Source organism: Macaca fascicularis, chromosome X (assembly GCF_037993035.2).
Source record: "Macaca fascicularis isolate 582-1 chromosome X, T2T-MFA8v1.1".
Lineage (NCBI taxonomy): Eukaryota > Metazoa > Chordata > Mammalia > Primates > Cercopithecidae > Macaca > Macaca fascicularis.
In genome coordinates, this window is record NC_088395.1 from 119,123,112 (window position 1) to 119,138,681 (window position 15,570).

At 42.0% G+C, this 15,570-nt stretch overlaps 1 protein-coding gene across 4 annotated transcripts in view; it reads right to left on the bottom strand.

Moving 5' to 3' along the window:
* Positions 1 to 4,574: 4,574 nt before the first annotated feature.
* The window catches only part of LHFPL1 (LHFPL tetraspan subfamily member 1), a 53,609-nt gene continuing 42,613 nt past the window's right edge, over positions 4,575 to 15,570 (bottom strand). For all 4 annotated transcript variants that reach the window (XM_074029139.1, XM_005594401.5, XM_074029138.1 and 1 more), the window contains one exon: positions 4,575 to 6,691. In XM_074029139.1, the coding sequence (XP_073885240.1) occupies positions 6,510 to 6,691 (182 nt within the window). In that variant the 3' untranslated portion in view covers positions 4,575 to 6,509. The remainder of the gene's footprint in view (positions 6,692 to 15,570) is intronic.

Consider the following 15,570-nt stretch of genomic DNA (forward strand, 5'->3'; position numbering starts at 1 on the left):
AGTGGTTGTCAATCTAGGCTGAACATTGAAATCACATGATGGCTTACAAAATTTATATATATCCAAACCCTACCCTAGACCAATTAAATTAGAGCTTCTGAAAGTAGATATTGGCACTAGCAAATCATAGCTGATTCTGGTTTGCAATCAAAGATGATAACCATCGGTATAGACCAGTGCCTCTCAAACTTTAATGCAAATGAATCACTTAGGGATCTTGTTAAAAATGCAGATTCTGATTCAGTAGGTCTGGAGTGGAGCCAAGATTTTAAATTTCTAATACATTCCCAATGTGATACTGATGCTTTTGGACCATAGCCCACCCTTTGTGTAGCAAGGGTATAGATAACATGTAAAGCCATGGGATTGAATGAACTCACCAAGGGGGTGAGTATAGACAAGGAAAAGGTGCAAGGGTACCTAGTTTTTCTCTCTAAATAGGTGAGAACTTGGTGTAAGCATTGAGCAGGGAAATTATTACATTTAACCAGGGTTAGGGTTTTTTTTTTTTTTTTAATAAATATATGGCAGAATTAAAGAGGGGAAAAGAGTGGAACATTTATGCAAGGGGTGATTACAATGATAAACTAGGGACTCTAGTTGTGTAACTAGGATGGGGTCAAATAGTTGGTAGAGTGGGGATGTTGAAAAACATGAGATGAAAGAATAAGAAGTGTTGGTCAGGAATGGGAGATTTGACATCAGGACTTTAGTGATTTGTGTTTATTGTTGATATCAAGAGTGGGAGCTAAAAAGGTTGGGCAGAAAAAATATATTATTGGAGGTAAAGAAGTCAAAGTGTTTAGAAGCCAGTAAATTGGAAGATTGGTTCACATGATGTTGAAATTTCTAAAAGGACGAAAGAATTAAAAATAGAGAAGAGACTGAGCCAGGTGCTAAAGTCCTTATGAATGAGGGATGACTAGGAGGTCAGTAGATGATGGCAAAAATAAAGAGAGGGTGGTATGGTGTAGTGGCATCTATAGATTCTGATTCAGTTGAACTGGGACAAACAAAAGCATCAAATTTTGTAAAAGCTTCCCAGCAGATTCTAATGTCGACCAGGATTAAAAATCACCGCGTTAGAATAATCAATGCAAATTAAAATGAATGGGGCCACCGAATGATTACCTCCTTCTATAGTTGCTGAGAATTGTGGAGCCAATAGCCAGTGTTATCTTAGAATGTTAGTAAGCTCAGTTCACTGCCTTGCCCAAGGACACACAGCTAATAAACGTTTGAGCTGCAATTCAAACCTTGATTTGTCTGACTCCAAAGCCTGGACCGACTTCACTTTACCGTGTTTCCTAGGAGGACAATGTTTTAGTGCAGAAGATACTGAGATATCTTGGAAAGAAAGTCAAATTGCCCCAAATGAAATTCTAGTAAGCTACAGTGGGAGGAGACACTTTCTCTGGAATGGTTCTGATATTTACCGCTTTATTTACCCTTTTTCTCTCTTGAACTTTCTACCAGCTTTGATTCTCATCTATAGTTTCTACCACCTCCTCTAATGTCTCTTTCATGTAGCAGAGATACTACATGAAAGGGAGCCAACATCAGGGTCTTGCCAATGTGGATGCTGGCTGGCCCTGATGCCCCCCTGACTCCCAAGTACTATTTTCTGGGCCTCATTTCTGGAGGGGAAGGAAGGAGAATATGGCGTTGCCATATTCAAAACCTAGCATTTTGTCTCCCCCTACTTCTGCCTCCTAATGTATCAGCAGCTCTGTATAATGAAAATCTAAATTATTTGTGTGCACACATAGCAACTGTTTATTTGCTGTTAGCTTTGAGGACTCAGTGGGGATTTGACGAGTTTAGAGAAGAGATCAACCCTGGGAGAGCCAAATCTCAGAAGCAGATGAAAAAAATGAAGCTTAAAATGCATTTCTCTACATCTGAGAGAGAGGCCAGTAATAAATATCTTTCAACTCCAGCCCCACTCCAGCTCAGAAAATGCTCTTTAACCAAGAAGGTGGCTATGACTCTTTGGAGGGGCCCTGTCTGCTGTCTACTAAGAAAGCTTTACTGGGTATGGCCAGAGATTGATTGTGAGTTCTAGAAATAGCACACCTTTCCCCTCAAGCCACCAAGTAGGATGCCTTCCATCCTTTACAAAATATATTGAGTATTAGTTTTCTTGAAAGTTCCATTTTTTCCCATCACCAGGCTTCCTTGGGACCAAATACAATCTTGAAACTACTTTAAATTAATATGAATATTTCTACAGAAAGCGAAAGCCAGACTCTGAAGAAAGTGTCCCCATCACATATTGAAGGAGCTAGACCTTTCCTTGGCACAATTTATGTGACAAATGTATAAAGCCTCTGCTTCCCAGAAGCTTCCTCATTCCCTCATCCTCACAGGGTTGTCTCTCATCCAGCCAGGACTTCATATTGCCATCTACTCTTACATAAGCCAGAACTCCTTTCCCAGAGACCAGAACATTTCCATCTTGGCTCAGGTCACACGCTCCTGCAAGGCACAACCCACTGCCTGGAAGTCACTAGCAGCTGTAAGTGAATGAAAGCAGCTTCTCCCCTGAGAGCAGAGGTAATGAGGTGTGACATTAGAGAGACAGCACCACCGAAGACACACCCCAGTGACTTAACACTTGCTAGCCCAGGTGTAGAAATTTCAATCCTCTAGACACAAAAGCATGCCAACTAGGTAGTTGCTGCCCATCTGACATTATTTTCTGAAAGGAGTATCTTGCAAAATGGGCTCTTATGAAATACTAAATGGACTGTGAGTTAGTCCAGAAGAATCATTTCCCACCTCTCTCCCCCTCCCCAAGAGCTAAGTGGTTCCAGGGTCAGAATGGGCCCATAGTTAGGCACTCAGCCTGCATGCCCAGGCAAGGAACATGACAGCCAGCCAGGCATGGGACAAACCGCAGAGTCTTTTAGGTTCTTACCTCACTCATTCAGCCTCCACCTGACCCGTGGGCTCTCCTTCCTTTCTGTACAATAGCAGCCCAAGACACAGATTTTGCTTCTAAAAGTTTTCTCCAGGCCATGGGGAAAAGAACCTAGTCTTGTCAGACATCTATGTAAAAACAAGGCCTGCCAGGAAAGAAACCAGACACAGGCAAGGAGGAATTTAAATTTGAATTGAACATGGGGCTAGATCCGTCTTTGAATATAAGCCCCTGCAGGCCTGGTTTCTTCACAGAAAAAAAATAATCTCTTTTAAATCCAGTTTCCTTTCATTGGAAAACAGGAGAAAACAGTCCAACTTAATTCAACCTGCAACTAACTCCTGCAAGGTGATAGTTATTTAAAGTGTTGTTTCAAATGACCCCCTTCCTCTTCAGTCTCCTTTCCAGGGTCCAATTACTTCACAGTGTGTTTAGGTGTCTGGGCCATGGAGGAAAGCAAAGCATATACTTCCTGGGAAGCAGTGCGTAAGGCAATGGCATTGCCTGGTGGCTAAGAGCACTCACTGAAATGTTATTTTCCACTGGCCCCTCATACCCCCAAGCTTCATTCTCCACCCTTCCCTGCCATGCTCTGTGCCAAAGGAGTCTGACCTCAACTGACTATAGCAACAGGCTTCTTTTCCAGCTGCTGTATGGCTGGATCTGGCTAATGATGGGCACTGGCAGGAGATCAAAGAGTGGAAAGAGAGTGAGATATGGGTGTTCATTCCCCTCTCTCCCTCCTTACTGCATTTGGGCAGAGACTACATTGTGCTACCTGAAGCAACAGCTCCTGTGAGGCAGCCCCTCTTGTACATGTGCAGTACTTACTGGATGCCAATAACACTGTTTTTCCCCTTTGTCTTTTCAGTGTTAGGAGTAGTAATAATAATAGCCCCTCACTGTTCATACTCTTTCTATGCCTCACCATCAGTGGTAAGTTCCCTTAACCCTGCACACACCATCATAAATTGTCCTTTCACTGAGCTCATCTCCGCTAAACTCCTTGAGTATACCGTCTTTTTCTTGGCAGGATTCTGACTTATACAGTCACTTTGACAAAGTCTATCCTACAGAAATCCAGAAGGTTGCCTAGCCCGAGAAGAGAGATCGACTGATCCCACTATCTTTTCTGAAGTGAGCTATCTGCCTTTTCTCAAATATTTGACATATTCTCTATACCGTGGGCCTTCCTAAATTAAAGTTACATTATTGTGTCGACACAATAAAATTGAGGTTTAAGGTAGTTGCATTTTTGTTTTAGCTGTTCTTAGTCATCTTTCTTAAAGAAAGGAGGTGCTGCAAACACATTGCTTCCTTCCCAGTGAGGTATGTTCAAGTTGGCCTTACCTTAAACACTTAATGCAGTTCCATGAGGGAGATAATACGTGAAATGAATTCAATCACCAGTTCCCTACCACCTGTTATTCATCTTGCATTTGCCATCTTGATGATAGGAGTCGCTCACATACCAGAGTGGTCATCCCAAAATTTTCACTTGCCAATACCTACACATATCCATTAGACAACGTACTTCCTAAATATCTTCTTTCAAATTCATCTGTCTTCTCCGGCCTCACAGTCACTACCTTCCTCCAGGCCTTGATCGTTTTATACTTAGATTATTGAAATATCTCTAGTTCTCCTCTTCTTTTCTTTCATTCTCCTCACTTTAGCCAAACTTATCTTTGAAAGCTACAAGTTTGTTCATGTCACTTCCCTTTCAATGACCCTTCTTCAGGATAAAATTCAAATGCCTTATTATGGAGTAAAAGGTCCCACGGAATCTGGCTACTGCTTCCCTTTTCAATTTCAGCTTTTGCCACCTCTTTTTACACCCATCTGTCATTCTAATACTGTCTCCATGACTTGGCTGCCATCATTGCTTGTCTTGTGCACTCTTTGCCTTTGCTGACAAAGCTCCTGCTATTCATCTTTCAGACCCATCTTAGGTATCTTCTTTGCTAGGATGCTTTCCCATGAACCCCTTCATGCCAGGTTGGTTTAATGACTTCTCTGTGATCATTTAGCTATTCTTCTTCACTTTTCTAGCACTTAATACACTGACAAGTACTTGTCGACATGTCTCTCAATACCTCACCACTATCCCTTTTAAGGTGAGAAATTGTCTTTGTCCTTTTATCCCCAGAACTTAGCACAGAATGTGTCACACAGTAAGATACTCAAGAAATGTTTTCTGAATGAGTGACTCAGTAATGAATCAACTATAGATGGGGGAAGCATTTAAATTCACTTACCTATGTAAAGCCAATGGAAGAATTCTGACCTCTCATGAGATGGAATGTAACTTATGAAGCCAGTTTTTTTCTATTTCTATCCCTCTAGGTAGGGCTGTACCAAAAACATGCTGGAATTATTAAGAATAGAAACAGATGAGCTGGCCTTTTGAATCACGGGCCCTCCTCATTCCCTAAAGCTGTAGTTATGGAACAATAGAGCTGGCCTGAATTAACTGGGGTGGGGGGGGAGGAGTGAGACAAACTCTGCCCCCAGGAGACACCAAGTTCTTCTACACCATCCATCAACCTTGAGCACAGATGGGATGGAGTCCAGGCCTAAAAATACATCAGCCCTAGGTGACATCAGTGCTGTGTTCTTTTGTGGCTAACTCGCCCCAGATGGAGGAGAGATCATTTGACGAACAGTCTTTGAAACAGGCAGATGAACTTATGTCACATTAGGAGTGACTATAGGGGGTAAAAGGCCACCGTGGATTTCCTAGTCAATAAAAATGATCTCTGATAGAAATTTCAATAAGTATCTAACAGAAACATCCTTGTCACTGTCACTGTCACCATGAATTTAAATTGATTGAGTGCCCCACAAATGCTAGTCTATTCTCAGTACATTTGATGAACACCATTTCTGTATCTCTAAAGGATTAGGGAATATTTGCTACTATATATTTTTTTTGCTCATCACCCAATCAGAACACAAAATGAATGCCTATGAATATTCTAAAGCATAATGAGGAAGGGGCTCCAGGCTAAATGCAAGTATCCTTGACTAACGTTTTCCCCACTGTGAGTCACCCTCCCCCCTCTCCCGAAGCTTCCCCACAACCAGGGGGAAAAAGAAAAGTGGGGAAAAAGAAAAGCAGGGAAGAAAAAGGAAGAGTCAAGGTGTACTCCTGATAATGACACAAAAATTGAGCAGTAGTACTCCAGAGATGTTTGGGGGTAGCAATAAATACTTGGGAATGAACTGTGTGAATGGAGTGGCAGGAACCAGCCCTGCCCATCTCATGCTCCCTCCCTGCACAGCTATTCTTACCCAGCCTTAGCTTTGGATCCTATTTTGCATAAAGGAGTACTTTGGGTCTTCGGGTTAGCAGGTACTTGCCAGTTGGGTAAATGTCTGAGATTGTTTCCTCTAGATGAATTTTATAAACAGCCAGTGACCTACTGGCTAAAAGATAAGTGAAAATGAATGACAGTTAGTTTAAAAAACATGCAAACACTAAGCTACACTAATGACAGTTAGATGACAAATGGCCTAATCCTTAGTAGCTCTTTTCAGGGCTCTCTCCTCCCATTTCCCACCCTCTCCAATCTTCTTTCAAAGCTCAAGGTTTGAGGCAATGGTCAAGCTCCATAGCATAAGAATTGGTATTCCTCATGATGCTCTCCACCAATATGACAGGCTTGGGGTTTCTTCCAGCAAAGCAAGAGAGCCAGGTGCAGATCAACATGGCTGCAGCTGCTCCACCTCCAGCACAGTAATAGGCCCAGCCAAGCCGACACGTACCTGTGAGAACAGGGACAGAGAATGAGGATTGGGTTGTCTTTTCATATTATCTCTTTGGTAATGAACTATAGAAATGATTCCAGAAAGTATAGTTTTTATACATTCTCTTTGAGATGCTATGGTTAGGGTGAGAATAGGAAACAGTGAATGTCCCTGGGCTTCCTATTTTCTTCTTTCCTTCTGTGCTGACTGCTGATCTTTGCTTTTTAGCAAGAGGTTGTAAGATTTTATTTTTTTGTTAGAGTAGGAGCCTGGGGGTGGTATGGGTGACAATGCTAATGACAATGATGACAAGAACAACTTGATAAGATGTCAAGCATTATGCTAAGCTCTTTAAACATATACCTCACTGATCATTACAGTAATTATATGAGATAGGTACTCTTATTGTCCCTGTTTTACAAAGGACAAAGCAACTGAGGCACACGCAGCTACAGAAGATGAGGCAACTGAAAACCACACAGCTGGCAAGTGCTAAAGATATAAATGCTGACTCATCATGACTTCAAAACTCCACACTTTTAACCACAGTGATAGAATACTGTACATGGGCTGCCTGCATCATCAGGGGATTAGACAGGTAAAATAAAATCCACTCCCTCTTACATCATGTCTCTAGCCTAACCTAGCCTTCCAACACCCAGGAAAGAAATATGCATTGGAATCAAAGCCAAGCTTTGAAGTAGGTAGTTTTCTCTTTATAAGGTAACGGGAAAGGTCACCTGCTCAAAGACATCCACCCCACCACCTGCTATTCCATCAGAGACAGGTTCCTTTGTCTGAAAGATTTGTGACTTTTCAGCCATCCTTCAGAAAATGTCAATGCCTAGAGAAATAAGAGCTATTACTTTAAAAGGTATCAAAGTAACTAACTGCTAAAATAAAGTTAAGCAAACAGGACTCCATAAATTATGGTAGGGTCCCAGTGATACAAAATTGCAGAAAGGCCCTGAAAAGAAAGATAGGCAGCAACTTTCACCAACCTCTAAATCTTGAAGAAAGTTAATCCTGACTACAGTCAGTGGAAGATGTCAAGATTGATCTGTATGACAATTTATTTTTTAAAAGGCTAAATTCAAATAACCAATTATTTATTTTCATATAGTACCTGGTGAACCTTAATTTCACTGCTTTTAATTGATTAGTTGGTGTGTCCTAGAAAGAGTCTAAGATGGCCCCAAGCTTGGCTGCTTTCCTTTCCCATTCAGGCCAGCCTAATTTATCCTCACATTTCCCATCTCAGAAATAAAGTAGTCTACCACCAAGTCATGTCTCATGCTGTTTATCCTGCCAGAAACATCTTCTCTCCTCTTATTCACCAATCTATAGCTTCCTCAGAGCACAATCCAGAACTTGGCACCTGCTTGAAGCCCTCCCTTAATTCACTCCATTGGGCTCAAATCACCTCAACCAAGTAGCCCTCCAGGAATGTATCTGTATACTCCATAAACAGATGTACCTGCTGGACAAAATATTGGGAGAAAGATTTACATTTCACAGTTTTATCTGTCCTTTCCTCTCTTCCAGATTGTTGGCTCAATAGTACAGATGCATTTGTTTCTTTTTGTGATTATACTTTCATGTGCTCTATCCACAGTGGGTACCATTTCAGTATGTGTGATTTAGCCTAACAGTACTTCAAAGCTGAGTACATTGGCATTTTCAACCCTTAACACCTAAAACTACGGCTTAAATTTTGAATTAAAGTTGAAAAACCAGTGAATATAGTATTTTATTTCTTTCTGGAATGTGCCCTGATCCCTTGTACCTTAAGTACATTCTGTTTCCTTTGCCTAAAATATTTACTGCATGTGCACGTGTATGCATATACTTTCCACTACTTTCTTTACTTAGTCAATGTTTAATAATTCCTCAGAACTAAATATAATCATTAATTCTTCAGTAAAGTTTTCTCTGACCTTCCTAAGTCAACTTCCCTCGTCAGAGGCTCTCACAATACCATGTATCCTTCCTCTCTACTTGAATGGGTGAATGGATCCCTTATCCCCTCTTATGACCAGTGTCAAGTGTTACAGTCCTTCAGAGGAAATAGTACTTTACCAATAGACCTGGGCAGTCATATAAGTTCCTCAACTCCTGTGGTCCCACCCAAAATCATGGTGAAAGCCCAATTATAGCAGCTATGAAAATAGTGCAAACCTCAGAAAGAGCAAATTTGAAAGAGAAGCCTCCTTTGAGAAAGGAGCTCAACTATCTCCAAAGTAGTTTAAACAAGAACAACAATGGTGGACTCTGAAGACAGTAAACTGAAGAATAACGTATAGAGACAAGCAGCCTATAGAGCTGTATCCCCGCCTTGTTGTTCCTCCCCCTAGACACACAGACACACACACACTCATGCACACACAGACTCCCTGGTTCACATACACAAAGTAGGAAGGTTTGAAGGATGTTTTGGAATTCACAGAGTGAAAACTCCAGAGACTGGAAAACCTTCAACTTCTTGCCATCACTGGGAGGAAGACTGCAGACTTTATTGCAGCTACTTCACAAACCATAATATGAGGCTCTGGTGATAGCCCTGGGAACTCTCTCAGAAACAGAGAGGTAGAGGCAGAAATCCAGACCAAGTCTCTTTACTCCCAATTCAGTGCTGTGCCCTCTGCAGGTTTTTTCATCATACCCAAAAGCATTTTCCTCTTACGGGACTCTTGACCTGTAAGCCCTAAGGAGGGGGGTTCCTAAGTCAAGTTGTAATAGACTCACCTGAGCTTCTCTTCTAACCCCCTCCAACAAAAATCTCCTGTACTCACCTGGCAGAGGAGACAGGAGCCAGCTCTCAGGTAGGCCCATTGTCAAGCAACTTCATCCTCCCCAGCTTATTCCAAATCTAGTCTAGGTAAGACATCAAAAGTCTCATTTTGTTTCTTCAGCTGCCTGTCAGGTCATCCCCTCATTCGAGGAGCAAGGATATTTCTATTAGGTACATGCACCCTGGGATCAGGGAAAGACTCATTTCTCTGAATGAAGAGAATAAATGCATAGCATGCCATTACCCCAAAGCCCTAGGCAGGAAGAAAGCTGACAGAGTGGTCAGCTCCAGAGTGAAGAACTGGCTAGAAAGGCCCCAATAAACCTCACTGAAGCCAGACCAGGTATCACTGGGCTAGGAGCCAACACTAAAGTGCTCCTATTGCCATCCCAAGTGCCTTGTGAATTCCCTCTCACAGAGATTCCTGTTAGACCTCTGAAGGCATCTAAGCCCCAGGCTGCTGTCATAAAGGAAACTAAGGAGAAAGAGGGGAAATATCTCTTACATCCACATCCCTCCCCACAACTCTACCTGTTATCTACTGGAGGAAAGGAAGAGATTATATCATTGGCATTGTGAAAGAAAAAGAAAAAGCAGACCTTTTAAGAACTACCTTACCATTTGGAGAGCCACTGTAAGCACTCAGTTACTCCACAGAAAACTTGCATGTTGGTCTGATGGCTCACTGAGGAAACCTATGGAAGGGTGCAAAAGTAGGGAGCAGGTGGCAATGAGTTGCCATATTTTACCTCTTGTCGCCTTTTAGTGAAGTCCTGTGGACCATCATCTATTCCTAAATCCCATTATTTAAAGTACTATTGATCCTTATTTTCATCTGACAAACATGTATTGAGTACCAACTATATGCTAGGCATTTTTAATACACAATCTCATTTAATTCTCATAATAGCCATGATTATTTCCATTTACTGCTCAGGGAACTGCGTTTCAGAAAGGTAGATGACTTGGCCCAGTTATAAGTGTCAGAATTGCAATTTGACTGCCAGACCTAACTCAAAGTTCATGATCATCCATTTCAACCACGCTAGGAGAATGAAACCAAGAACACAAATTACTACAGTCCAAGTCTTACGAGAATATACAATGTCTTCAGCCAATTACTTCACCTTTCTGGACCTTCGTTTCCTTTGTTTTTAGTGGAAGGATTTACTGAAGAGAATTCTAAAAGCCCTTCCAGTTCATATTTTCTATTGTAGTATGACTATGATAAGTGCTTTAAGAGATATATGTGTAAAATACTATAGGAATATCCAGGGAAGGAGGAATTATTTGCAGCTGGGAAAATTTGAGCTCAGGTAAGCCTTTGTAGATGCTACATTTCAACTTCGCTTTAGTAGTGGGAAGTGGGCATTCTAGGCAGAGGGAGTGGTTGGCGTGAGCCAAGTTATGTGAGTGAGAAAGCACATGACATGTTTCAGAAAAAGCATAACATTCAGAGTTGTTTCCAAAAAGGAGCTATAGTTGACAAAATAATAAACTGAATCTACATCAGGAGAGGTCATGAAATCTGTCATCTTTCTGACAAGCAGTGTGAAACAATGGAAAGTTTCTGAGCAGGGAACGATATGCTAGAGCAAGGTTTCTCAACCTTGGCGCTATTGACATTTGGGGTTGGACATTTATTTGGTGTGAGGGCGGGGGCAGGGGGCGGTTTTCCTGTACACTGTAACACCCTGGCTTCTACCCACTATATATCTATAGCAGCTTATTCTTCCTCCCCATCAAGTTGTGAAAACCAAAAATGTCACCAGACATTGCCAAATGTCCCCTGGTGTGAGGGGAGGTTGCTTTCTATCGAGAACCACTAAGTTAGAGGTCTTGTTTGGAAATATTAACCTGAAAGGTCTATGTCAAATAGATTGGAGGTAAATGGAGGACATAGGCAGAGAGAGTTAACCAGAGGCCAGGGACACTGCTACACATCCAACAATACATAAAAAAGTTCTCCTCAACAGAAAGTGATCTGGCCAAAAAGTATCGATATTGTCTAGGTTGAGCAATCCTCATGTAGACAAACACCAGATATTTATACTTTAAATTATATTCAAAATAAATCTCGATGACTAAAAAATTAGCCCAACAGAATGGAATTTCCTCCCTTAAGAACGGCCATGCATGGTTCCTTCTTGACCTGGGAAGCAGACTGGGACCGAGGCATGGTCAGTCTTGAGCATTCTGGTATGTTACCCCCTGGAAGGCAAGGGAAACTCAAGGGGAGAGATCTCACAAGGTATTGAGGAGGAAGCACTGATTCCCTGGGAGTAAGGAGACAGGATAAACATATGAATAAATGTTTTGACTCCACCAGGTCTCAGCTCTTTAACCCTTAAAATGGGGAAAAATAATTAAGTACCTGCCTAAAGACATCACATTAGGATCAGATGCGTTCTTAAAGTCCCTTGAGAAACACCAGACTAACCGCTTCCTTGCCTTCAGATTAAATGCACTGACTCTACTTCCATGCTAGAATTGTTAAAAGTCTGTGTCCTTAGAAGATACTGCAGGGAGATGACATCACACCTAGAAATTTTCTCCATATCCATGCATGGGTGTCTGTGAAGAGAAAGATCGGTGGCAGGATAGGGGGAGAAAAGAGGTTCTAACTGCAAATTAGCTTTATGCAAAGATTCTGGTTGAGCCCTGAGAAAAGCCTATTCCTTTTTGTGCTCTTCTGTATCATTTCTAACACTCTATCTGTGAGTCACTCAACTCTAGTGTTGAATTTGCTGTGACAGAATCCCTCATATGAGTTATTAAATCATCACTCAGCAGTGGGCCTGACATTTAAATCAAGACACGTTGCTTTTATTCCAAGTTGCAAATCAAATTGGTTTGGAATTTGACTCTGTTTCCTTTGATGCAGCACTATGTTATGTTTTACAGCTCACTGTTTAGAGATAAATTGTCACTGGCAGCCACTTAAACTGACCACCCTCCCTAGAGCCGCAGTCATATGCCCTTCAGGGTTGTGGTGTCTGGCTAGTTGTCAATGGGTCATGATGAGCTATGGGGAGTTGGCCCTAAACCAGTGCTTGTGGTGGGACCTAGCATTGGTGTGAGCATCAAAATTATGGACCAGAGTGAGTCAGAATCTGATAGAGTGGCTCCCTCATTCAGGGGGCATGTGCAGAATGCCAGCTTAGAAACCAAGAATGCTCGAGAGTGAATCAAAAAAAGGAGTTCTCTTTGGAGGAAGAAGGAAACAATGTCGAAAAGAAAGGGCATAAAAAGAGTGAGGTAAGTCTGTCTTTTGAGTGAGTTGAGTCTTCTCTTTCAGAGAATCATCTGATGAAATTCCAGGCTCCTGAAAGGTTGGAGGAAGAGTCAGGGAAGCAGGGATATAGCAAGCCCATAATGACAACTAACACCTCCAAAACTGAATAAGGCTGCATGAAATGTAATGGCACCTTCAGATCTATGACAATTTAATTTCACACAAGTGTTGCCAACAGTCAAGTTCTGAGAGCTGCTACTGTAGAAGAAAAAAACAAGCATGCTAGGACCCCGGATTATGGTAAGAAGTGTTCGATATTGGTGTGGCAGGGGAGAGGCTCATGAAGATGGGGTAAGAATTGTGAAGCAGTTTGGAGTTTCAGGGTCAAGCAAGAAGGGAAAAATCAATTTGGACAACGTGAATAGTTCAAAGGTGTAGATAGAGGGTTGTATTCCACTAGAAAGATGAGATCCAATTTCTAGGAATTATTGCAATCAGAAGACTGGAGAGTGTTTCAGGTAAGGGGCAAAGAGAACAATATTAGCATTTGTTTTTTCATCTAAAATACTCCAATAATCAGGAAGTTTAAGAGACACTGCTCTGGCCTTAGATAGGCAAAAGAAGGGAAGGAATGACACCAAGGATAGAGAAGAACCTAAAATGAGAACCTGCATATATCATCCTCAACTTCACCACCCAGTGTAGAGGGACAGGACAGATATGCAGAGAAGTCTGCTTGGGAGTGACCCGGGGGTCTCGATGGCCTTCATAGGCTTCCACATATCAAGCCAGGTAGCCTATACTGGCCCTGAGGACAAAACCCTCAGCTACAGAGAAACGCCTAGGAATCCTTTGGAATTTGATAGAGTAGGGAGTGAGGCGAGGGAATAGAGAGAAATCAAAGAAGAGAAAGAGACTACAGGAGAATCAAGGGGGCGGGTGGAAGATTAGAACACTAGAGATAGGGATCATGGCACATGGAGACTGATGGCTGGGGAAGGTTAAGCTTTTACAGACCTCTTCCTATTGAGGGTATTATATTTTCCAAAGCAAACTCAGTTCAGGAAAGCCAGCTGTTCTTCTCAACACTGTGGCACCATCTAAAGTCATGAAACCAGGTAACAATCCATCTCCCAAACTACCGTTTGGTACACATGGTAGAGTAAGGGAGGAAGTGGTGGTTGCTATTCACTGACTCAACATGTTTTTGCCATGAGGACTTGAATTTTATATTAGCAAGAGCTGGTGGTCGCATCTGTTCAGAAACATACTGTTGACTTTAGGGTCTTTATAGGTAGCAACATAAAAACATTTTTAATGCAGCCAAGCTAAATGAGCAGAGAACTTTCTCTGCTAGGTTCAGCAAACACAGATGAATAATCCACAAAGATAAAGCAAAGCCAACGAATTCAAGAGCAATTACCAAACATCCTACCACCCCCACCACGGCCCCCAGCAAAAAGACAGCCAAAGCTATGAGAACATCTCTCTTCTCACTCTCCAAGCTGGGCGTGAGTGTCAACAGCAGCCCAGATTGGAGGCCCAGAACCTATTGAAGATTCCAGAAGCCTGCCAGGCTCCTTTGCCAGAGAAGAATAAAAAAAAATAAAAAAATAAAAAAACCCACTGAAAACTTCAGTTTTTCAGGTAAATATGCTATTGTGAGTAGCCACTGACTTTTTGGTCCAGTCAGGTCTGCTGGAGGGGTAGGACATTCTGGGTTTTCAACTTCATCGCGGTTCAACCCAATGTTCCAAAGGGTAAGGGAAGACCAGAGCACTTGCTAGAAAGTCCATGCAAGTACTCAAAGAAGAGCCAAGCCCTCATGATGACAGAAATGCCCTGATTTGGCTGATTTTTCTTTTCTCTCTCACACACTTCTGCCAAACAAGTTGAGTCTTTCAATTAAAATCTTCCTCGCAACTATTGAGCATTAGCTTCCGACCTTTCCTCATGTTTTGCCAACCTGTATTGCTTATTTATATCGCTTTTCATATAGCTGTCCTGAGTTTTAGCTACTCTGCTCATCTACCATGTCTCAGGCCAAGTTAAATTGTGCTTCTAGGTTTCTCTCCAGATTTACCTTTAGCTGCCTCTGAAAAACACTTCTGTGTCACCCCGTGTTGCATTTTATATAGCCTGTCAGCTACACCTGGAGCAGCTTCTCAGAAGAGCTTTGGGCGCTCTCCTCAAGGAGATGGGTTAAAATCCATCTGACCAAATATTGGATGTATTTGATTCAGCACTAGCTCTTGAGGACACCTAGCCTCTAGGAAATTGGTTCCTCTCCCCTAACATCTGCTCAGTAGCCCTCTGCTTGCTTCCACTTAAACTTTCTCAGCTAAATAAGGCAGTTACTGGAATAGTAATAGCTAATATTGGTTAAATGCTTCTATATGCCAGTCACTATAGTAAGCTCTGTAAACATACTGTTTTCTCATAGGTAAGATCAACAAACTAGATGAGTGAAAGGGAGTCAGAAGCAGAAATGGGACAAGGAAATAGACTATTAGTGTGACAAGTGCTCCGATATGGACTGCTACAAGGATATAGGTGAGAGATATCAAATCCAATTGAAAGGAGCTGGGGAGTTTTCAGGGAAAAATAAGAAGTTAGCTAGGTAAGGAAGAAAAGAAGGGCATTCCTAGCAAACGGAGTAGCACATGCAAAGTTGCAAAGGGGTGGAGGAACATGGTATTTTCGAGGTGGCTGGGCAAGAGAAGAAGATAGGGTCGTGATGGAAGTGATAGTCAGAGTCCCTGTAGGCCTTGCTAAAGAATCCGGACTTCATCCTGAAGGCAATGGGGAACCACTACTAAAGAAGGACAATGACATCAGATTTGCATTTTAGAAATGTCAGTTTGTCCACCA